Source organism: Saimiri boliviensis, chromosome 7 (genome assembly GCF_048565385.1).
Source record: "Saimiri boliviensis isolate mSaiBol1 chromosome 7, mSaiBol1.pri, whole genome shotgun sequence".
In the NCBI taxonomy this organism is placed as follows: Eukaryota; Metazoa; Chordata; class Mammalia; order Primates; family Cebidae; genus Saimiri; species Saimiri boliviensis.
In genome coordinates, this window is record NC_133455.1 from 34,391,020 (window position 1) to 34,416,432 (window position 25,413).

General features: G+C 40.7%; 1 protein-coding gene across 4 annotated transcripts in view; it reads right to left on the reverse strand.

Moving 5' to 3' along the window:
• The window catches only part of TMPO (thymopoietin), a 42,204-nt gene extending 18,099 nt beyond the window's left edge, over nucleotides 1-24,105 (reverse strand). For 2 of the 4 annotated variants that reach the window (XM_039471999.2, XM_039471998.2), the window contains exons 1-4: nucleotides 23,542-24,103; nucleotides 13,587-13,713; nucleotides 9,672-9,830; nucleotides 4,146-4,243 (exon numbers count right to left, since the gene is read on the reverse strand). In XM_039471999.2, coding sequence (XP_039327933.1) covers nucleotides 4,146-4,243; nucleotides 9,672-9,830; nucleotides 13,587-13,713; nucleotides 23,542-23,820 — 663 coding nt within the window. In that variant the 5' untranslated portion in view covers nucleotides 23,821-24,103. Of the gene's footprint in view, nucleotides 1-4,145; nucleotides 4,244-5,740; nucleotides 8,468-9,671; nucleotides 9,831-13,586; nucleotides 13,714-23,541 lie in introns of those variants that run through there. The other 2 variants (XM_039472000.2, XM_039471997.2) reach the window with 2 other exon arrangements.
• Between the last annotated feature and the right edge of the window lie 1,308 nt (nucleotides 24,106-25,413).

A 25,413-nucleotide genomic window follows, 5' to 3' on the forward strand; every position in this document is an offset into this window, starting at 1 on the left:
TATTTAGAAACACATATATGTTGTGATACTTACATAAGTAACAGTATCATTTGAAGAACCAAAATATTCAGCATAAGAGAAAACAGATATAACACCCAAAATTAGCCTGTATTTGTAAATTTGAAATATCACCATGAATTAATGATTTACCTAGCACTACCTAAAAAAGATCCAGAAACAATGACGAGTAGGAATGAACAGGACAGCATCCAAATTGTTGCCTCCATATAGTATTTTCTATGAAAAGAATCAGGGTTCCTTGGAAACATGGCTGATTCCAGGTATGATACAGGAAGTATCCAAGAGCCTGGGACATCTTAGTGTTCAAGAAAACAAGAAACTATCAAAGATAAATGGGGGAGGGAACTAAAAAATACAGGAACCAACTTAGAAATTCCTAATGGCTAGAGATGGCACAATGTGAACATGAAAGAATAATGACCACAACTGATCATAAATTCAATACATAAAAAAACTAGAGTATTAAAAAAAAAAAATTGGCCAGGCACAGTGGCTCATGCCTGTAACCCCAGCACTTTGGGAGGCCAAGGTAAGAGTATCACTTGAGCCCAGGAGTTTCAGACCAGTCCTGCCAACACAGCAAAACCTTCTCTCTACAAAAAATACAACATTTAGCTAGGTATGGTGGTGTGTGCCTACGGTCCTAGCTACTTGGAAGACTGAGGCAAGAAGATCCCTTGGGCTCAAGGTTGAGGATACAGCAAGCCAAGACCATGCCACTGCACTCTAGCCTGGGCAAGAGCATCTGACACACACAGTATTTTTTATTAATCACCTTTTGAAGTGACTTCAATAATTTAATTTGAAAACTGACAAAAGTATTTCTCCTAGTTCTCTTGTATGAATTTATTTTAAAGAAACTATGAAGTTCATAAGGAAAAATTCTTTCTAGAGGAATTTCAGTAAAAGAATGAGAAAAATTAACATTTTTTTGATTGAGGGAGACTTCATCTCAAAAAAAAAAAAAAAAAAAAAAAGTAATTAAAGCTTACTTTTACTTACAAAATAGACCTAGGCCAATAATCATGAATGGCTGTTAGAACCACTAAATGAAAGGGCAATGTGGAACTTTATAATAGATGGATTGATTAGGCTTTCGACATTTAAACCAATTCTAATTTTGGCATAATCAAAAAGATGCTCTATACCTCCTGAAACAATGTAATAGGAAGGCCACAGCATCATTTATTAAGCATTCTTGTGAAAGAACTGAACGTGGATCTAAACAACCCTCTGGATCTGTGCCATCCAACATGGTAGGCCACTAGTCATATGTGGCCATTTAAATAAAAATTAAAACTTAAGTTTCTTAGCCACACCAGCCACTATTCAAGTAGTCAACAGCTAGTGGCTACTGTAATGGAAAGCACAGATACAAAACATTTCTATCACAGAAAGGTCTACTGCATAGCTCACTACAGGTCTAACCCACTCTACGGAAATGAAGCGCAGAGAAAAGTAAATTAAATGACATAAAGAAGCAACGTGCCAAATCCAGAATGTTGGGAAATTCTCTAACGACCTAGTTTTAATGACCTAGTTTCTTCACCAGATAAATGGAGGGAAGAGAAACAGTTACCGTGCTAAGAGTTACAGACTTGAGAGATTAAAACAACTAAAAATCAAACATGGTATGTGGATCCTGATTTGAACAACATAATCATAAATGACACATTTATGAAACTAGAGAAATTTGAACATGAATTAGATATGAATAAATTAATTTTATTAGGTGTGATATTGACATTGTCACTGGAAGAGCACTTTCAGAGATATATGCTAAAATACTGACTTTTTAATGTGTGAAACAATGTCAGAGATTACTTTAATATATTCCTGGAAAAAGCAAAACAAAATAATCAAAAGCAATTTAAGACAGGGCACGGTAGCTCATGCCTATAATCTTAGCACTTTGGGAAGCCAAGGTACGTGGATCACTTGAGGTCAGGAGATTTTGAGATCTGCTTGGCCAACGTGGTGAAACCCCGTCTCTAATAAAAATACAAAAACTAGCCAGGTGTGGTGGCGCATGCCTGCAATCCCAGCTGAGTAGGAGGCTGAGGCAGGAGAATTGCTTAAACCTGGGAGGCAGAGGTTCCAAGTGAGCCAAGATAGTGCCATTGTACTCTATCTAGCCTGGGCAACAGAGGGAGACTCCATTTCAAAAAAAAAAAAAAAAAAAAAGTAATTAAAGCTGGAGGGCGTAATGTGATGAAACAAAACAAAACTGGTGAAATACTGACAACTGTGGCACAGCTATAACTGGAGGGTCATTAACTCTTGCCTCCACTCTTCTACATGTTTAAAATTTTCTGCATTAAAGCCACTGTCTAATTCTGCCTGTCATCTAAACCAATACTCCTTTGACTATTTATTCTGCCCCTCAGTTTAGATTCCCCCAACTCAATTATCCCTTAGAACATCTTTATTTTATTTATTTACTTATTTTTGAGATGGAGTTTTCGCTTGTCACAAAGACTGGAGTACCGTGGGGCTATCTCAGCTCACTGTAAGCCCCACCTCCTAGGTTCAAGCGATTCTACTGCCTCAGCCTCCCAAGTAGCTGGGATTACAGGCACCTGCCATGTCGGGCAGGCTGGTCTTGAACTCCTGACCTCAGGTGATCCACCCATCTAGGCCTCCCCAAGTGTTTGGATTACAGGCGTGAGCCATGCGCCCGGCCTAGACTATCTTTAACATCATGCCCCCTCCCCTTCTTTTAACCTATTATATGGTTAGTCGTATACTCTTGCTAGCACCATAGTATCTTGCCTTCAAACTCTGGACCAAAATTTTCCATGCTTGTCTATTTCAGTGTCCTTCACCAGATTTTCCTAAGTTCTCTTGTTCTGTTATTTCCTTATTCTTCAACATGCTCCTGAAGCTCTTTGTTAGTACTACTACATAAAAGGGCAGTAAAATATGTATTCCAGTATTTGGTTCTATGTTAAACAAAATCTTCATTCATTCAGTGCTCTGTAACTTGTCACCAAGCTCATTTCCAAAGAATTGTTCTGAAATTCAACTTATCAACTACAGCAAATGAAGGGAGAGATTTGGCTTAAGGAGTCAAGAATAATTCCTCTAAGGATTTGATTTTAAAATGGCAAACAGGCCGGGTACGGTGGCTCGCACTTGAAATCCTAGCACTCTGGGAAGCTGAGGCGGGTGGATCACCTGAGGTCAGGAGTTCAAGACCAGCCTGGCCAACACGGTGACCATTTCTACTAAAAACACAAAGATCAGCTGGGCGTGGAGGTATGTGCCTGTAATCCCAGCTACTGGGGAGGCCAAGACAGGAGAATCACTTGCGGAGGGAAGGGGGAGGATGTGGTGGACGGAGATTGCAGTGAGCAGGTATCACACCGTTGTACTATAGCCTGGGAGATAAGAGCAAAACTCTGTCTCAGAAAGTAAAAATAAGACAAACAGGAGATAGAAAAGATAAATAACCAACTAGGCAGATCTTTGAGCTAGATATAGTAGGGGTAAATGACTCTAGGAATGGCTGTCTTATAAAGCATCAGCCAAATTAACGCTGGATTAGTCAACAACTGGTTCTCTGTTCATTTACACCTATGCTTATTTTTTCGTTAGTTTCTCACATTTTACTTTTGAAAAATTGAACGGCCTCTCCCACAATAAAAAAGGTAAGTTTTCATCTGAAGTACAGGAAGAAAACTGGGGTCTTAGGACCTGACTAGCTTCAGAGTTTAGGGAAGAATCAGAAGACAAGACAGGCAAACATAAAATCAAAGCAAGAAATCTAGAGACAAAGACACAAATACAATACCTTTCCATTGCCTTTTAAAGAAACTGTGTCAAAAGTGCCTGGGTATTTCCACCTTTTAAAATATTTCTTTCAAAACACAGTATAATGCCTTTGAACTACGCTTAGCAGACTCACAGATGAGACATTAATTAAAAACTTGCTTTTGCTGTAATCAAAGGCTACACTACTGACAAAACTCACAAAGTTTAGATTTCTAATATCATTTAACAACAGAATTAAGTTTATTTAGCGTGCTGGAATCTCGGTGTCAACCCTTAAAGGCTAAAACACAGATTAATGTTGTCAGGAGATTATTTATACTTGTACATGGTGATCATAAAACTAAAGATACCTGGTTGTGCTCAAGTCTTCTTTGCTTGAGTGTTACTGGAGTCCTTGCTCTGCCCTTTAGTGGTTCTCTCTTCTCAAGCTTGAGCTCTATTTTAGAGTCTGGAAATAACATTGGAGAAAACATTACTCTCTGAAACACACAATAAACGATGATGTATTCCTAATATTAATCTGGAACGTAATACCTCACTAGTCAAAATTGTCTAACTGCGATTTGTCTTGAAAACTTTTCCATTATTTATCCCATTTTTTGCTTATCTCCCTCTTTCATCTGACGACCATTTCTTCCTACCTAGTTCTCCTTTCCTTTTTCTGGATCTAATAGTTTTGAACATGAAGTGAATTCGAAATGCTCCCACAAAATCTTTTCACTAAAAACAATCTAGATGTGGAAAAAGGCCATTTAAAACAGTTGTTACCATTGTTTTGTTCACACAGTATACTACTACTGTACAGCCAAGGTTGGCTTACTAAATTAAAAATTGGAACATGGAAGGGAAATTTAAAAAAATCAAACAAACAAAAAAAAACCCTCATATAGCACCAAGCTTTTCTAATAAATAACTGCCATAACATTATTAAGTACAGCATAAAAGGTTTTTTGATGTAGTTACAAAAATCCTAGATACAACTGAGGTAAAGGAATCTTGTTCAGAGAAAAGTATAAACAATCACAAATAACTTATCATCCCATTCCATATAACAAAAATAACATTTCTTAGAAAAAAATATATTATGTGACTTGTCACTGTGATAGTTATTAACCTAACAATCCAGGAATATGTATTTTTTAATAGGCTTCAATATTCTATTCTCCTAGTCTTAAATTTATCATTTGAAGATCTAGATTTTGAAGACTGATTTTAGTTAACATGCCTTTTTTGTAGCATTTATTGCAGTATAGCAAAATTAGTAAGTCAGCTGTTACTTCTAAAACTTCTACCAAAAATTTAAGTTAGATTACTTTCCTATCAAAGAGACAGAAAGGAATCAATTCTAAAATTTCACATGAACTTTATAAACTTGTGCTAAAAAGTGGTCAAGACAGCTGTATGTGTCTTGCTAACTTTCCAGTCTTAATACTAGTTAGTCCAGAATCTATTTAATACCTGCAAGTTTCCCCAAAAAAGAACAGTGATTTTTACTGTTTGTTTCAACAGTTAACTCTTTATTTACTACTAATACTTCAAGTCCATCTCCCAACACTTCTATTAATGGATCTATCAAATCTGTTTGGTACAACCCCCAGCAATATAAAATCCATTTTATGCTTTAACTCAGAATCTAAGAATTAGAAACCACAAAGTGAAAAGACCCATTAGTAGTGGAATAGAAACTGATTAAACAAGTAAGGTATCTGGTTACAGATAAATTCCTCTTATAAATTTAGATTCCAACAGCCAATAAAAACATGGCTCCTCAAACAGAAGACAAACCATTCAATAATCAGAATATTTTCAATTTTACTACTGAAATGTCAAAGTGAGTTTCAATGATGAAATGGAAAAAGGTTGTTCATATGTAAATGTTTAACTTGTTGCAACTCCAAGAATAAAGCACACATAACAACATGTTTCTGGAGACCACACAACACTGTTCAAATTTAACAACTTTATTGAATTTGCAGAAGCATTCTACAGTAATACATTTTTAAAAATCACATAGCACTCAGTAGGTACATGTATACATGTACATTTCAGAAGACAACAAATAAAGTTACTCTCACAAAGCTGCAAAGATGGACACGTATAATCTAAGAATGTGGTAATGGCCAGAGGGAGTACCCAAGAGACCATATTTTGTTATACTTAAGGCTACTATTTTCCACAATACCTCTACAGTTAGACTATTATCTTACAGTCATAGAAATGAAAAGATAATACACTGCTTTATACAGATACACAGATACTGGAATATAGTATAATTTCTTATGGCCCCCAAAAATTAAATTTGCTTTTAGATTCTGTATTGTTAAACTTAACTTTCCACAAAATACAATATATCGTGAAAGCAAAGTATTATTAGTATTTTTTTTAAAAGCTCCATTATCTGACAAAATAGATGGTGAACATGCACTATCCCAGGGTATCTACTATTATCCAAAGTAGTGTTTCTCAAAGTGTGGTCCATGAATTGGTTGCTACCAGTCAATGAAAAGATAACTGACCTAAAAAGTATCTCTAGATTTAAGTTCTTCTGCATGCTTATCTTGCCTGTGGATCAGTTACAGTTGTGGACTGGCATTTTGAGTTGCATTGATCTAAACTACTATGAATGATGTTGCAGACATGAGTAAATAACAAAATATGAGCAAAAATATAGTAAGTTTTAGAAAGTGAAAAGATAATGAGATAAAAGTATCAAAAATAAAATCACTGATCTGAATGTGTAACAAATGTTTAATTCTGTCCTAGGTATAAAGCAGAATGCATATTATGCTATTAAACAGTAAAGACTCCTTATAGCCTAATTAGAATTCTCTTTTTTTGGAGAATTGTAAAAGGATAAGTAAAACAGGAAATAGAAAACCATTCAGAGACTAATATGCGATCTAGAAAGCTTTAAATCGTTTGTAGCAGCCTTCCTATCTATCCAAATCTGTAAAAAAGAAAAGTAGTTCTACACAGCCAATTACTTTTATATTGTAATTTAATGGGTAGAAGCTTAACATTTTGCAATTACCCTGATCTGGAAACTAAAACAACCTTAACGGAAAAGAAAATGTTGGCATAAAGTACCTGAAATTCATAGAAAAGCTTTTGGGTTCCCCATATCAAAGATCAGATGTCTTTTTGTCTTAATTTTATTAGTGCTTATTTCCACGTTTTTTAATTACTTTGTATACCTCTCCTCCAAATAATGTTCCACCTTTAAAGGGAGTAGCAGCCAGCTTATTCTTAGAAGCTAAATTAATTTTGCAATCCTTAAGCCAGAGATATCGACGACCTACAGTGGAATTTCCCATGATATGGGCAGCCATCTTCACCTGATCAAATGCAGCTTCACAAATATATGAGGCTGCATCATATGTTTTGCTCAGAATCCCAAGTGCTTGGTGTGTACAACTAGGATCTGAGCTAAGAATCTGTGCAGCTTGACTAATGTCTGCCTGCATAGCCTTAGCTACAAAGGCAGTGTGGGTTGCAATCTGCAATGCTGATGTTGCAGCTTCATATGCTCTACAGAGTGCTAAATCGAACTGTTTATCACAAGACTCAGAGACTGCTTGAATACCTGCTGGTGGAGTGGCTTCAGAAATAAACCCTAGGATTTCATCATCTACTTTTGGAACTGATAATATCCGAGTTGCCTCCCTAGATGAAACTGGATATTTGCATGCCAGTGAAGGCAGCTGCCTATCAACTTGCTGCCATTCTTCTTCAATTACTTTTAAAATAGATTCATGGAAGGGAAAAGAGAGTTCTGGGGCATCTATTTTATCACGCTGTGACTGCTTACACATTTCTAGACCTAAGGTAGTGAGTGAATGAGAGACAACAGCTTTGGCAGAAGAAGACATCAGTTCAGATCCAGGTATGTTCTGAAATGCGACAAAGGAACCTGAATCTCTTTCGTCCACTGACTTCTCACTCAGTCTAGGGACTTTTCGTGGAGGAGACTGGAATTCAGTTTCTTGAAACTTAGACTGATCAATTCTCTTCTGTATGTTCTCTACATCCAGTTGGGGTGTAGATTTAGAAGTCCCAGGCAAACTACCTACCTCACCCTGGACCAGCAGAGAATTGACATAATCTCTGATTGCCTGAGCAAGTGGTGGAGAAATTAGTTGTGAGCTCTCAGACTCTTCTAGTGCTTTCCTTTTACTGGAGAGAATCAACTGATCTGAAATATGGGACCTCTCAGGACATAATGGTTGAATTCCACTTTTCTGTCTACCACAAATATTTTCTACTATGTCTTTATAGTAAGCAGTGGTCGTTTCTTTAATCAGTGAAGGAGAAGCTGCAGCAGAGACCAATATGGCAGTGTGTTCAGGCTGAGAAGATGACGAAGAACTTTTCTCTAAACACCTATCATGGCTAGACTTGGATGAAATGATCAAATTCCCTTCAGAGGCTAAATTCTGCAACTGTCCCCTGCCAGGCAAGTTTGTGGCAACAAGAGGCTCCCTAGGTAGGTCTCGCTTAGAAGTATGCACTTTCTTAGCTGCCTGTAGTTCAGTACTGCCCAAAGGAGGACGGGTGGAGATTTCAGGAAAAGAAATACCCTGAAAAAATCCACCACCAGAGGGAGTAGTTCCAAGTTCAGAAAAAGGAACAAAATCCCTAGTGGACTTCACTTTCTTGTGTTCTTTCTTCTTTCCTGTAGAGGCAAAAGAGGCAGGAAGTTTAAGCATTACCTGTGTTTGAGCTCATTTTATTCTTTGCCTCTTTGCTAAAAATAGTGCTGTCAAAGGAAAAGACTATAGTTTCATATTCTGAATAACTAATCTGGCAGATTTGCCCTGATAGACAATGCTTATGGAGATATAAACAATTTGGGTCAAAATAATCACAAGACATATGAATTAAAAGTTTACAAAAATCAAGTTGTACTTTTAATTTTTTTTTTTGAGACAGTTTTACTCTTGTTGCCCAGGCTAGAATGCAATGGTGCAATCTCGGCTCACTGCAACTTCCAACTCCCAGGTTCAAGCTATTCGCTTGCCTCAGCCTCCCAAGTAGCTGGGATTACAGGCATGCGCCCCCATGCCTGGCTAATTTTTGTATTTTTAGTAGAGATGGTGTTTCACCATGTTGGCCAGGTTGGTCTCAAACTCCTAAACTCAGGTAATCCACTGGTCTCTGCATCCCAAAGTGCTGGGATTACAGGTGTGAGCCACCAAGCCAGGCCACTTATAATTTTTAAAGGACACTTATTTAATGTCCTAAAAAAATATTTAAACAGCATGATCAAATTTTAAGATACCATAGTCTACCAAGAATATGGTCAAAATATTTGCTTTAAAGTTGCCTTGAGGTCAGATTAACAAAAACTCTATGTAATTTAAATGCCTATCAATAGAGACCAGAGAAAACATGCCATATTTAAATGCTACCACTACGTATTAATTATGAGGAATAAACAAATAGAGATGTAATTAATAGGATTAGATTTTTAAAATACCGAGTAAGGAAAAGCAAGTGTTAAGATTTAGCATATTGTTTATATAAATTTTTATTCTTAAAGTAGTAAATAATAGCATGTATTAGATAAATGTGTATGTAAAAAATAAAAACAAACTGGAAAAATAGGCATTGAACTAATAACAGTATGAGATTTGAAGCAAAAAAGATAAGCTAACTGGCAATTTAAGGTGATGGAAAATTAGAAATTTGTACTTTGTTGTTTCTTAGACTTCTCAATAAAAAGTATTTAGATCAAATTACTTACAGAATTATTCTAATGACATGAATAAAAATTATGTATCTTGTCAATATTGTTTTAAATTTTACCTTCTTCATGGTCACTGTATTTTATGTGTGAAAAAATTACATACATTTGATTAAATCATTTACAATTTTACCTTCTTCATTGTCACTATATCTGTCAGAATCATTACTTCCATTCTGCCTTGTACTTTCTGCTGAAGAAGAAACTGTTGGCAGAGGAGTAGAAGACCTTGATTCTGTTCCTTGTTCCCTCAGTTTCAAAAGCTTTTTCTCATATAGCTTCCTGGTTGTTCCTGAATTAAAGCAGAACTTGCTTTAGTACTTGTATTGTCTCATTTAGGGTGCAGCTCAGACAGTATCTTCAGCAACATTTTAAGTCTATTTTCACCTTTTCTTTTTCTAAACTCAAATTCTTAAAAACACTATATAATGCGGCCAGACACAGTGGCACATGACTGTAATACCAGCACTTTGGAGGCTTACGCAGGTGTATCATTTGAGGTCAGGAGTTCGAGACCAGCCTGGCCAACATGGTGAAACTGCATCTCTATTAAAAATGCAAAAATGAGCCAGGTGTCATAGCACACACCTATAATCCCAGCTACTTGGGAGGCTGAGAAAGGAGAATTACTTGACCCTAGAGGCAGAGGTCGCAGTGAGCCAAGATTGCACCACTGAACTCCAGCCTGGACGAGGGAGTGAGACGCTGTTTCAAAAGGAAAAAAAAGAAAAGGCTGAAAAGGCCGGGCCCAGTGGATTACCTGAGGCCAGAAGTTCGAGACTAGCCTGACCAACATGGTTAAATCCCGTCTCTACTAAAAATAAAGAAAATTAGCCAGGCCTGGTGGTGGGTGCCTGTAATCCCAGCTACTCAGGAGGCTGAGGCAGGAGAATTGCTCCAGGAGGCGAAGGTTGCAGTGAGCTGAGACTGCACCACTGCACTACTATAGCCTGGGCAACAAGAGCGAAACTCCATCTCCAAAACAACAACAACAACAAAAAAACCACACACAAAACACAAACATGCACCCACAACTATATAATGGACTCTTTGCTACAACAGGTGTTTTTCTGAGAAACGACATTTCTTTTAATAGCATGCAATACATAGTAGATTAACATAGGCCTTACTGTAGACGACCTACTGAAGAACCATATATGACTATTTTTGACTAAAGTCTTAAACTTGTATATTTTCTCCATTATTATGTAATAGTACTTACCAACGTAGCAAGATCACATATAAGCAGATTGTACATCTATGAAGAATAACTATGATTAAACTTCCATAACTCTAAGATATTAAAATGCCTGTAACTGGCCATTTAGTTATAGAGAAAAGTTCTATAAATCACATTTGAATATACAACTTTGCAGTTAAAATGACCTTTCATGGAAAACATGTATCACAAAGCAAAACTGATTACAAATTCTTAACAGATTTCAACAGCAATGACAGTTTAAAACCAAAATAGATTTTATTTTGTTTTACACTAGCTGTGTATCTTTCCTTAACTTCTGAAGGATGAGCAAAATAATAATGAGTATTTTTTTAGAAGTAATATGTGTCCAGAAATGTAGTAAGTAGCCTTATGATGAACAGATGATATATCAACATGTAATTTAATGTATGCTGATATTATAAACACACATTTTTCAGTCTCCCTTTTGGAATTTAAAAAAAAAATTTTTTTTGAGACAGGGTCTAGCTGTTTCCCAAGCTGCAGTGCAGTGATGCAATCACTGCTAACTGGAACCTTGAACTTGTGGGCTTAAGCAATCCTCCCACCTCTGCCTCCTGAGTAGCTGGGACTACAAGTATGCACCACCATGCCTGGCTAGTTTTTTTTTTTTGATAGAGACGAGGATTCACTATGTTGCCCAGGCTGCTCTTCAACTCCTGAGCTCAAGCAATTCCACTGCCTTGGCCTCCCAAAATGCTGGGATTATAGGCACGAGCTACCATGTCCAGGCCTTATAGAATTTTAAATTAAAAAATGTTAAAAGTATGACGTATCTGTTGATAACTAACTGTATATAAATAGGCTATTATTTGGAAGCAGTGTATACATTAAAACAAAATATTTTAAATCTTTATTTGCAACTACACCTATAGCAAAACCTACCAAATCTCTAGTGTCCACAATTTTATGTAACTTAGAATACCAAGACCAGATGCAGTGGCTCATGCCAAAAAACCTAGGATTTAGTGAGACCTAGGTAGGAGGACTGCTTGAGCCTAGGAGTTCAAGGCCAACCTGGGCAATATGGTGACACTCCATCCCTACAAAAAATACAAAAATTATTCAGGTGTAGTGGCACGTGCTTGTGTTCCCAGCTACTTGGGAGGCCGAGGTGGGACTGCTTGAGCTCAGCAGGTTGAGGCTGTAGTAAGTCGTGACTATGCCACTGCAGTCTAGAGTGAGCAACAGAGCAAGATCTTGTTTCCAAAAAAGAAAAGAAAAAACATCAAAATAGGCCAGGCATGGCGGCTTACGCCTGTAAAAAATCCCAACACTTTGGGAGGCTAAGGCAGGCAGATCATGAGGTCAGGAGTTTGAGACCCCGTCTCTACTAAAAACACAAAAAATTACCTGGGCATGATGGCACACGCCTGTGATCTCAGCTACTTGGGAGGCTGCTAGGAATTTCATAACTTCATTAACAAGTCAATCACTAACTCACCTTTTTTTTTTTTGAGAGAGAGAGGGTCTTGCTCCACTGCTGTGGCTGGAGTACAATAGCCATCATGGCTCACTGCAACCTTGACAACCCCCCACCTCTGGCCCGGGGTTGGGGGCTCAAGCAGTCCTCCTGCCTCAGCCTCCTGAATAGCTGGGACAACAGACTTGTGGTACCACACACTGCTAATTTTAAAATTTCCTGTAGAGATGAGGTCTTCCTATGTTGCTCATGCTGGTCTTGAAACCCTGGACACAAGCAATCCTCCCATCTTGGCCTCCCAAAGTGTTGGGATTACAAGTGTGAGCTACTGTATCAAGCCACTAATTCATTTATTTGCACAAATTTGGCCAGCTATGTTACCTCAGATTTTCCTCAACTGTCATATAAGACCCATGTCTCAGCAGAAGTATGATATAAGCATCATATAAAACAATCTTAACAGCTGGGCACAGTGGCTCACACCTGTAATTCCAGCACTTTGGGAGGCTGAGACGGGTGGATCATCTGAGGTCAGGAGTTCAAGACAAACCTGACCAACATGGAGAAACCCCGTCTCTACTAAAAATACAAAATTAGACAGGCGTGATGGTGCATGCCTATAATCCCAGCTACTCAAGAGGCTAAGGCAGAAGAACTGCTTGAACCCAGAAGGTTGCCATGAGCCGAGATCATGCCATTGCACTCCAGTCTGGGTAACCAGAGGGAAACTCTTGTCTCAAACAAACAAACAAGAACAACAAAATCTCAACAACAGAAGTAATTCTAGAGATTATCTAATTCAATCCTCTCATTTTATTTCACTCATTTAGAGTTAAAGAAACACAGGTGGCTAGGCGTGGTGGCTCATGCCTGTAATCCCAGCACTTTGGGAGGCCTTGGCAGGTGGATCACCTGAGGTCAGGAGTTTGAGACCAGCCTGACCAATTATGGTGAAACTCTGTCTCTACTAAAAATACAAAAAAAAAATTAGCTGGACGTGGTGGCATGTGCATGTAGTCCCAGCTACTTGGGAGGCAGAGACAGGAGAATCACTTGAACCTAGGAGGTGGAGGCTGCAGTGAGACGAGATCACACCACTGCACTCCAGCCTGCGTGACAAAGCAAGACTGTGTCCAAAAAAAAAAAAAAAAAAAAAAAAAAAATCTGTCTATCTAGATATTTTTTTTTGGTATCAGCAGAACCTATCTATCTATATTTATAGCTATCTATCTAGATAGACAGATAGATAGATAAGTTCTGCTAATACAAATGATTAATGACAAACCAGTCCTTAGAACCTAAAGTAACTGCTAAGCAAAAGGAAAAAATAATCTGGGGTCTCACTTCAGAGAAAAGACACTGTATTTGAAATTTTATCAACTTACCCACAATAGGACCAGGATTCACTCCGTATTTCACAAGCTGATCCAAAAGGTCTTCATTAGTTAGCTCTGTTACATCTAGATCATCTTTATCATCTTGTCTGGGTTTATCAGTTTTCTTTGTGGCTTTCTGTAAAAAAAGTTCAGTAATCATTTCCACATGAATTAAAAAGCGGCCACGTATTAGATAACAACATTGGATAACATAAACATATGATTCACCACCAAGTTAGTTTATAGTAATATTAGGCCTTAGCAATTTAATTAAGTACAATTCATTATTGGAAAGCATTTTCTAAGTTGAACTGAAATCATATAAACCTAATAGACAAGCAAGTAACGTAAAGACATTACTGTTAAAGTAATCCATTTGGATTACTTATCTAGAAGACGTAGTAATGACATAAAAATCTAAAAGAGCAAATAAAAGTAAAACTAACTGACTTTAGATAACGTTTTCTTTTAAATAACTATTTTTTTCCTTTTTTTTGGAGATACAGTCTCCCTCTGTCGCCTAGGCTGGAGTGCAGTAGCACCATCTCAGCTCACTGCAACCCTCACCTCTCACCTCAGTCTCCCAAATAGTTGAGAACACAGGTGCACACCACCAACTCTGGCTTTTTCTTTTTTTTTGTAGAGATGAGTTTTTTGCCATGTTGCCCAGGCTGGTTTCGAACTCCTAGACTCAAGTGATGAGCCCGCCTAGGCCTTCCAAAGTGCTAGAATTACAGGCGTAAGCCATCGCACACAGCTTAAGTAACCAAAAATTATATTTCATTTCTTAAAGCATATAAATCTGATTGCAAGGGATGGCAACTAGCTACTAAAATGTTACAAGGAGTTTCACTACATTTGTGAATTCAACCAATCACAGATCAAAAATACTTGGCGGGGGGTGACAATACAAAAATAAAAATACAAATAAAAAATATAGTATAACAACTATTTACATAGCACTTACATTGTATTAGGCATTATAAGTAATCTACAGATGATCTGAAGTATATGGGAGGATGTGTGTAGGTTACTACACCACTTTATATTAAGGGACTTACTAAAGCATCCCCAGAGTTTGATATCCATGGCCAGGTCCTGGAACCAATCTCCACCCCCAGGATAGGAGAGAGGACTGTAAACTCCTTATAATGTAGTTATTTTAGTAGCTAGTTTATGACCAGGAAGAAATCTGACACACTTCATAGTTACATTATCACCTGTGACAGTTTAGTCACCAGACTGACTTCTGTACCATCAGTTTACTAAAAATAATCAAAATAACATGAAACAAACTTAGAGAGAAATTTTTAAAGTTTTAAAATTACTTTATACAATGGCAGTATTTACTGGGAAAACTATAACTTTCCAAGGTTGAACAAGTAAAAAGGAAGCAAAAGTATGGATACCTTTTAAGGCTGTGGCAAACAACCTGACAAATGGGTCAGTGACCTCAGCAAAAACAGAGTACTGAACAAAAAATGGCTGTTAAAAGAATGACAACATCAAAGAGAATTGTATGAAGAAGGCTAAAATTATCAAGTTGCATGGAATGTTCACTTTCCAGTCATACTGGGGGGGCGGAAATCAGGCATTATTTGGCTATGTGCTACAATCCCTGTTTTTAACAAATAAAAATACTCTGATCTAAAACTGTCAGGCTCAAATCTTTTTCTTTTTTTTCTTTTTTTTGAGACTATGTATCATTCTTGTCCAGATTGGAGTGCAGTGGCATAAATCTTGGCTCACTGAAACCTCTGCATCCGGGGTTCACGCAATTCCCCTGCCTCAGCCTCCACAGTAGCTGGGACTACAGTTGTGCACCACACGCCCAACTAATTTTTGTATTTTTAGTAGAGATGGGGTTTCAGCATGTTGGCCAGGATGGTCTTTAACTCCGGACCCAAATTATATGCCTGCCTCAGCCTCTCAAAGGGCTAGGATTGGAGGCGTGAGCCACCGCACCCAGCCTGAAATACTTCAAATAAAGCAAGCTATGAGAAATTATTTTTTTAAAAGCTGTTAATTGCTAATCATTCTATAATCAGAAGCCAAAAAACCCTCACCAGAAAGATAGTTGCTCATAAGAATAATTATGTTAACTCAAGAAAAATCTTTAATAAAAAGATGGCTATGGAGAGTTACAGTGAGGGTACTTTCAGCAGGCTTTTAATTCACATACATTGCACTAACCTAGAACTGCCAGGTTCAAATCTGGAAGCAACCCACACCATAATACCCAAATAGTTGCCTACAATCTAAGAGTTCTAAGATTTACTTCTTTCAAGAAAAGATTTAATCAAACAAACTCAATCCTTTGTTACTGACTTAATCAAACTTTCCAAAAAGTGCAGTCCGGTAGTATAGAGAAACTAAATAATGCTTAAAATAAAAATAAAATACAGAAAAACAATCAATCAGGTTCAAATTATTTATAATCCCCACTACCACAGAATGTTCAAATTTACTATCAACAAAACACCCAGGAATGTCCAACTTTTCATATGTTCCTGAGAGATTTCTAAGAAATCTCTTGGAGCTGGGCGAGGTGGTTCACACCTGTAATTTCAGCACTTTGGGAGGCAAAGGCAGGCGGATCACTTGTGGTCAGGAGATTGACACCAGGTTGGCCAACATGGCGAAACCCTGTCTCTATTAAAAATACAAAAATTAGGTAGGTGTGGTGGTGTGTGCCTATAATCCCAGCTACTCAGGAGGCTGAGACAGGAGAATCACTTGAACCCAGGAGGTGCAAGTTGCAGTGAGCCAAGATTGCGCCACACACTCCAGCCTGGGCGACAGAGCAAGACTCCCATCTCAAAAAATATCGTCTTTTTTTTTTTAAAAGGCGGAGTCTTGCTTTGTCACACAGGCTGGATGGAGTGCAGTGGTGCATCTCGACTCATTGCAACCTTCCGCCTCCCGGGTTCAAGCACTTGTCCTGCCTCGGCCTCCCAAGTAGTTGGGATTACAGGTGCACACCACCATGCCTGGCATAGTTTTATATTTTTAGTAGAGACAGGGTTTCATCATGTTGGCCAGGCTGGTCTCGAACTCCTGACCTCAGGTGATCCACCTGCTTCGGCCTCCCAAAGTGCTGGGATTACAGGTGTGAGCCTCTGTGCCCAGCCAAGTATGTGATTTTTAATCTGTCAGGAAAAAAGTTCCAGAAAAGCAATGTCATTTTATAAATCTCAAATTCAATAAAGATAAAAAATTAGGAGACAGTTAGTGTGTCATACATGATTAGCAGTTTCAGTCAGGAAAAGGGAAGCCATTAGTTGTATTAAATTCTGGCCGGGCGCAGTGGCTCAAGCCTGTAATCCCAGCACTTTGGGAGGCCGAGGTGGGTGGATCACGAGGTCGAGAGATCGAGACCATCCTGGTCAACATGGTGAAACCCCATCTCTACTAAAAATACAAAAAATTAGCTGGGCATGGTGGCGCGTGCCTGTAATCCCAGCTACTCAGGAGGCTGAGGCAGGAGAATTGCCTGAACCCAGGAGGCGGAGGTTGCGGTGAGCCGAGATGGTGCCATTGCACTCCAGCCTGGGTAACAAGAGTGAAACTCCGTCTCAAAAAAAAAAAAAAACTCTGCCTCCAGAAAGCTTTGTTCCTTTAAGCAGATCACTTATCTCTTAAGAGTTTCACTCAAAAATACTGAGTACCTACTACGCCACCTGATGATCTCTAATATATTTTTCAACTTTAAAACCCAACAGTTCTGGCCGGGCACGGTGACTCACACCTGTAATCCCAACACTTTGAGAGGCTGAGGTAAGCAGATCATGAGGTCAGGAGTTTGAGACCAGCCTTGCCAATATGGTAAAATCTCCTCTCTACTAAAAATACAAAAATTAGCTGGGTGTGGTGGCATCCCAGCTACTCTGAGTAGGAGGCCGAGGAACCCGGGAAGCAGAGGTTGCAGTGAGCCGAGATCGTGCCGCTGCACTCCAGACTGGGTGACAGAGAGAGACCCTATCTCAACAAACAAACACACACCACCGCCCCCAAGAGTTCTTTGACACCAACCATGAGCTACTCTAACTCCTTTAATCTCTACCTCTAGTATCAAAGGTGCTAGACTGTAACAGTATTATAACAGATACTACTGAGCACTTACTATATACTGAGCTGTGTTCCAGGTGTCTGTATTAACTTACAGAATCCTAAAATACTCTATGGAATAAGATACTAATATCCCCACCTGACAATTTAGAAAACTGAGGTTCAAGCATGCACTTCACTAACTCAGGATATCTGCATGCTATAATATACATACTACTTTCACATATCAATGTTACTGGCTTCCCAAAATTATATTTTAGTAACTTTGCACTGTATTGCCCTGACATTAAAGACAAAATTCAGAAATCATTTGTTGTAATAGGTATTAATTACTGAGCACTAGACACTTCACATATGCAACTGCATGTAATTCTCAATCTGACTAAGTAGCTATTGCTATTAGATTATTTCTCTATTTCAGGTGAAAATGGAGGATCTTAAATTAAGACACTGTTCAGTGTCACATGAGTAAATGGCAGATCTGGAATCTGAATGTATTAACTCTATGATTCACAAGTCTGCATACTTAACACTTTATTATAACAGTCATGGTCAATTTGTGATTTAATTAACATTTCTTATTGGTAGCCAACTTTTTATTGTCCTTTTCCAAGTCTTCAAATATTTCCTATTGAGAATTCATAATTTGGCCAGGAGCAGTAGCTCACACCTACAATCCCAATGCTTTGGGAGGCCCAAGCGGGTGGATCCCTTGAAGCCAGGAGTTCAAGATGAATCTGGTTTTGAAAGATAAATAAAATTCTAAAAATATTTGGGAGGCCAAGACAGGTAGATCACCTTAGGTCAGGAGTTTGAGACCAGCCTGACCAACACGGAGAAACCTCGTCTCTACTAAATTAGATGGGCATGATGGTGTGTAATCCCAGCTACTTAATACAAAAATTGGCCAGGCATGGTGGTGCTCGCCTGTAATCCCAGCTACTCAGGAGGCTGGGGCAGGAAAATCGCTTGAATCTGGAAGACGGAAGGTTGCAGTGAGCCAGTATCATAGCACTGAACTCCAGCCTGGGTGACAGAGCCCAACTCCATCTCAAAAAAAAACCAAAAACCAAAAAAAACCCCACCCAAACACACACTCATAATTCACCAGACCAGATCATTCAAGAATATTATGCTCCACTAGATTCAAATAGCTGCGCCTTCATGCTCTGCCCCTTAGAACAAAAAAGACTGCCAACTCTGTAAATGTGTATTTTTGTGTCCACAATCTAACACCTAAAAATACTGGTACCAAGATGCATAAAATAAAAAGCTTAGAAATAAGAAAACAAAATCAAAGCAAAACTTTCAATGTGCAAATTTTTGTCATGTTATACCGAGTGAATCCAAGAGTCTACAGTAGAGGCTGAAATGCAACAATTTCTTCTGTAATTAAAAACATTCCTCATAAACCCATGATTAAATAGAAGGTATATACTATGCAAATATTTAATCTTGGCCGAATCCACATTGATGGTTGATTTGTCTTAAAATGTTAAAAATCTGCCTTATCTGCAACTCTCAAACATAATTTGGCTTTCTCCTATATTACAAATTTTTTTTCCTATTTTGCCATCCCATTATGCAGAAGATTATAAAGATTCTTTAAGAAATATGACCTGGTATTATTTTTATATAGGGCTAAAATGACCAAAACATAAAACATAGTATATATAAGAGGAATCTAACATAAAGAATATATATACATATTTTTGAGATGGAGTCTTGCTCAGCCGCCCAGGCTGGAGTGCAGTGAGGCAATCAATCTTGGCTCACACCGTCTCCAGGGTTCAAGCAATTCTTCCATCTCAGTCTCCCAAGTAGCTGGGATTTACAGGCACCCGCCATCATGCCCAGGCTGGTCTTGAACCCCTGACCTCAGGTAATCTGCCCGCCTCAGCCTCCCAAAGTACTAGGATTAGCCACCGCACCCAGCTGAAGAACAATTTTATACATAAATTATCACAAATGTCCTAAGATTCTTTTCCTGTAAATTCAAAATTATTTTTTCCTATGCCTGATAAAAATATTGACCAGATTCCTAATTATTAACTCACTTATACTTAATGTACTTTAAAACCAAAAATGATGCTACTGACTACCAATATTTTTTCTTCAAGTTGCTGGCACCAACATGAAGCCCAGTCAAGGGTAGACACCTCTGAGGTTTTTGTTTGTTTTTGAGACGGAGTTTCACTCTTGTTGCCTAGGCTGGAGTGCAATGGCACAATCTCAGCTCACTGCAACCTCTGCCTCCAGGGTTCAAGTGATTCTCCTGCCTCAGGCCTCCCAAGTAGCTGGGATTACAAGCACTTGCCACCACGCCCAGCTTAATTTTTTGCATTTTTAGTAGAGACAAGGTTTCATCATGTTGGCCAGGTTGGTCTTGAACTCCTGACCTCAGGTGATCCACCTGCCTAGGCCTCCCAAAGTGTAGGGATTACAGGCTTGAGGCACCTTGACCAGCCACCTCTCAGTTTTAAATACTTCAGGTAGCCGGCGCGCTGGCTCACACCTATAATCCCAGCACTTTGGGAGGCTGAGGCGGGTGGATCACCTGAGGTTAGGAGTTTGAGACCAGCCTGACCAATATGATGAAGCCCTGTCTTGAAAAACAAAAAAAACAAAAAAAACCTTCAGGTAGAAGACATTTAAACCTTTAATTATGAAATAAGTTTTCTCTATATGGATAAAATCATTAAATGAAATACAAACAACTTAATTACCATGCCAATAGATCTACTAGGTACTCTTAAAAAAACGTTACTTCCATGCCACTCAGTGGCTCATGCCTCTAATCCCAGCACTTTGGGAGGCCAAGGCAGGCGGATCACCTGAGGTCAGGAGTTTGAGACCAGCCTGGTCGACATGGTAAAAACCTAGCTCTACTAAAAATACAAAAATTAGCCGGGTGTGGTGGCTCTCGTCTGTAATCTCAGCTGCTTGGGAGGCCGAGGAAGGAGAATCATTTGAATCCAGGAGGCAGAGGTTGCAGTGAGCCAAGATCACACCACTGCACTCCAACTGGAGAGACAGAGATTCGGTCTCAACACAAAACAACGTTCTTTGCAAATTAGTCAGAGAAAAATTAAAACAAAACAAAACAAAAACCCCAAAACAACAACAAAAATTACTTCCTTTTATTCACAACTTATTTATAGGGTGCTTACCAACTTCAATTAACGTATGAATCGGATATATGAGTAAATAACACAATTCATTTTTTTAAATCCCCAAAGTTAAATCCAGTAGTCAAGAACACATGGTAGGAACTCAAAATTGCTGGATAATATGAATTTAAAAAATTTTTACGGCCGGGCACGGTGGCTCAAGCCTGTAATCCCAGCACTTCGGGAGGCCGAGGCGGGTGGATCACAAGGTCAAGAGATCGAGACCATCCTGGTCAATATGGTGAAACCCCGTCTCTACTAAAAATACAAAAAATCAGCTGGGCATGGTGGCGCGTGCCTGTAATCCCAGCTACTCAGGAGGCTGCGGCAGGAGAATTGCCTGAACCCAGGAGGCGGAGGTTGCAGTGAGCCGAGATCGCGCCATTGCACTCCAGCCTGGGTAACGAGCGAAACTCCGTCTCAAAAAAAAAAAAAAAAAAAAAAAATTTTTACATTTAGTGTTCTTACCACCCCCCCCACCACAAAGAACACTAGGTAGATCGGGATATAAACTCTTTTACCAAGTGGCTGACAGAAAAACATTAAAACCGAGATGGTTGTTGACCTGTAAAAGAAATCGTCCCCAAAGTAAATAGGAACCAAGGCTGAGGCAGGATTGCTTGAGGCCAAGAGTTCTAGACCAGCCTGGACAACACAGAAATCCCGTCTACAAAAAAAAAAAAAAAAAAAAAAAAAGATTAGTAGCACATGGCCCTATGGCCTTTGCTACTCAGGGAAGTTTAGGCAGGAGAAGCTCCTGAGCCCAGGTGTTTGAGGCTGCAGTGAGCTATCACACCCCTGTACTTCCGCCTAGGAGGCAGAGAGAGATCCTGCCTAAAAATAAGTAAATAACCAGTAATTCTATTATAAGCATACAACAAAAAACTTCACGTTTTAAGACATTTGCACAGAGGACCAACACAGGGTTTTACAGAAAAACTAGGTTTTTTTTTTTAAACTGTGCTGATTTTTTTCAACCAAATTATTACTGAAAGAGTTTCTTTTCTTGAAACAGTCTCACTATCGCCAAGGCTGTAGTGCAGTGGAGCGATCTCGGCTCACCACAACCTCCGCCTCCCGGGTTCAAGCGATTCTCCTGCCTCAGCTTCCCAAGTTACTGGGATTACAGGCACGAGTCACCACGCCTGAGTAATTTTTGTATTTGTGGTATAGATGGGGTTTCATCATGTTGGTCAGGCTCGTCTCTAACTGCTGACCTCGTGACCCACCCGCCTCAGCCTTCTAAAGTTCTGGGATTACAGGTGTGACCCACCCCGCCCGGCCTTTACTGAAAGAGTTTAAATACTACTTTCTTTTTCAGGGCAGGAGGACATAATGGGTAAGCAGGTCCGCTTTATTTCAAAAGTAAGTCTATTATTAATAAAAGTAGCTTTCCACAAAACAAGACATCAGAAACAATAAGGTGTGATTGGTCTTTTATTTGTGCAACATACATCTGGCACTACTATTTGTCAGACACCGTACTCAAGACGTTAAAACTTTCAACTTCTCTAAAGCCCAGGCTAAGATTTTCAATTAAATTTACATGTGTCTATTACATTTGTCTTTCATTTCCGCCTGAGTAGCCAAGAAAACACATTAGACAGGTTCTTTAAAAACCGAAGTGTTGTAAACTTTGAAGGAAGGAGTAATTTTGGTTTACACTAGTGATCAGTCGCAACAACTTCAAACACCACATTCACTGTCTTACAAGGCATTTTAAGTTACACCCATTACTAGGTTTAGCTTCATCCTATTACGATGTGAAGCCCTGTAACTCGGCAGGCATAAGCAAACCAACAAAAAGCACTTTAAAATCCACAGAACAAAAAGCAAACTACTCTCAAACAAAACATGCTTTGCCAGAGCCGATTTGAGATTTAACCGGGATCAGACATTCCAAACTGCACTATCGATACACCAGAATGTCATGAAATAAATTTTTCCTGAATCCTGTCTTTCCTTTCCTCAAGCAAAATTTACCAATAAGGAGGGAAAACTCAATCCAAACCGTAATTTTTAAGTAACTTACCCAGATTTTTAAATATTTATGATAGGTGCTTAAAAAGGTAGTTTAAAATGCTCATTTTAATTTGTCGTGAAGCTGTCCCGCCAAAAGACGGCCTACTGCTAGGAAAGATTAAGACAAACTAGAAAACATAAACGGTTCAAAAAGCCCTCCATATGCAAAAGTATAAAAAGGCGGGAATCTCCTTATTTCAAATTTTGGTTAGAAATTAGCGTGTCATCAGTTGCCCTCCAGGGAGCGCTCTGAGACTCTGCTGCGAGTCATTTCAGTTAATAAAGCGGGAAAACGCTCGAACTTAACCTATCGCATTTTGGGGCCACCCATCTAGAGCTTTCGAAAGGGCCCGTAGGTCCCCGTCTAAACGCCCGCTGCCGGCGGCTGGTGGTCGACGGACGCGACCTCGCCCGCGCGGGCCCCCCCCACCCCGCCTGCAAAACAACCGCCGCCGCCAACGCCGCTCCGCACCTCCCAGACCGCACGTCAAAGAATGCGAACCCCGCGGCCCCAACTTCTGACTTCTCCGCTCCGGCGCCCGCAGCCACGCGGGGAAGGGGCGGCGCAGGGACAGCCCGGCACCTGGGAGGCCCGGAGGGACGCTCGGGAGGGAGGGGCTGCGGCGGGCGGCGGGCGGCGGGCGGCGAGCGCGCGCGGCAACCGCCAACCGCCCGCCTTTGTGGCCCCATCCCCACGTCCTTACCCTGCCGACGGCGGCCCGGCTCCGGCCCGCGGCGCTGGTCCCAGAGCCGAGGACCGGGGTGGGCTCGCGCTCCTCATCACTGGAGAAGTCCGGGGACCCCTTGCTGTTGGCGCCGGCGGCGAGCGGCGGCCGGTTGCGCGCCGTCAGGTGCTGCAGGTAGAGCTGGACGTACACGTCTTTGCGCTGCTCCCCGGCCGGCAGCGTCACATTGTTGGCGACCAACTCGCTCTTCAACTTCTCTTTCGTCAGGACCGAGGGGTCTTCCAGGAACTCCGGCATCTCGGGGATCTGCCAAGCCCCCCTCCCCGCAGTCTTCGCCGCCGCCGCTCACGCCGGCGCGCTCGCTCCTGGCCGGGGGCCGCGGTGTTGCCTCCGAGCCGCACGGCTCCTGCCCGGGAGCAGCGCCGCGGAGAGGAGCAAAAACTCACGGACACAAGGCCGAGCCAGACCCGAACACAAAAGCTCCCGGAGCCGAACTACGGACCAAGTGCGGCCAAGCTGGAAGCCCGTACCAACCCCAGCCCACACACTACAGGCAGGAGGCGAGCAGCCTGCTTCGCCCACGCCCCAAGAACGCGCGCCGCCATTGGCGGGCGACGGGAGGAAGCGCGGTGCTGATTGGCGGGACGGCTCGCGCGGGTTCCATTAGCCGCCGCGCTGAGCGAGAGGAGGTAGAAACGCAGTTTAAAAGGCGCTGGGGCGGGAGCCGAGGCACCCGGCCCGCTTCTGTTTTCATTTCCTCCACCCTTCCCGTTAGACGCCGATAAGGGACAGGTCGTACCGCTTTTGCGCGCCGTTTCCTCTCCCTCCGCCAGTTTGAGAAGCAGCTTTCCTCTCCGGGGTCGATCGCCTACGAGCGGGCCGAATTCTGCGCCAGCTGTGAGGACCCTTGGCTGGGCCTTTCTTTCTCCCGGGACACTGAAGCCCCGAAGAGTACCCGCAGCCTCGCCTTCCCCAAACGCTGGCCCCGAAGGGGAAGAAAAGCAGCGAGGCTTGTCTGCAGACACTCACAGTCCTCGATTTGATTGACTTTGGGAGGGGGAGGGCAGGGAGTTGGGCACTCCTCTCTCGACTCGCGAACGCTTCTTTTGTTCCAGAAACCCAGGAGAAGCCAGACCTCTCCCATCGGGCACTTTAGATTGCCCTTGAATTTGTGACAAAATTGCACTATACCATTCACTTCTTAGTCTTATAGTTGGGGCATGTGTACAGTGTTTAATTTGAACAGTGCGTTGAGACTCGAGACAAATTCACGCATGCAATTTTGTTGAAAGCCATCTCCGGCTGTGGATCCCACCACCCGTAAGAATCTTAAAACAACAAAACGAAGCAGAACCCTTGGGAACTCCCTCTCTGGTCAATTTAAAATAACTGAGATGGTACATAACCCTAAAGGAAGCCTAGTGACCTATCATTAGGCCTAGAACCCTAATCAAACCCGTATTAGTGATCCGAATTAAAACCTGATAGAATCTAACAAATTAACTGCAATTAAAATGTTTTCCTGGAAATTTGTATCACTCATGACAAATAATTTGTATTTCTGATAAATACGTATGTTTAAAGAAGCTTTCGTTCTAGAAAGGAAAGCCTGGGGCTGTGGCTCACGCTTGTAATCCCAGGAGGCTGAGGCAGGCAGATGACAAGGTCAGGAGCTCGAGACCAGCCTGACCAACATGGTGAAACCCTCTTCTCTACTAAAAATACAAAAATTAGACGGGCACGGTGGCACGTGCCTATAATCCCCAGCTACTCAGGAGACTGAGGCAGGAGACTCGCTTGAACCCAGGAAGCGTAGGTTGCAGTCAGCTGAGACTGAGCCACTACGGTCCAGCTTGGGCAGTAGAGCGAGACTCCGTCTCAAAAACTAAA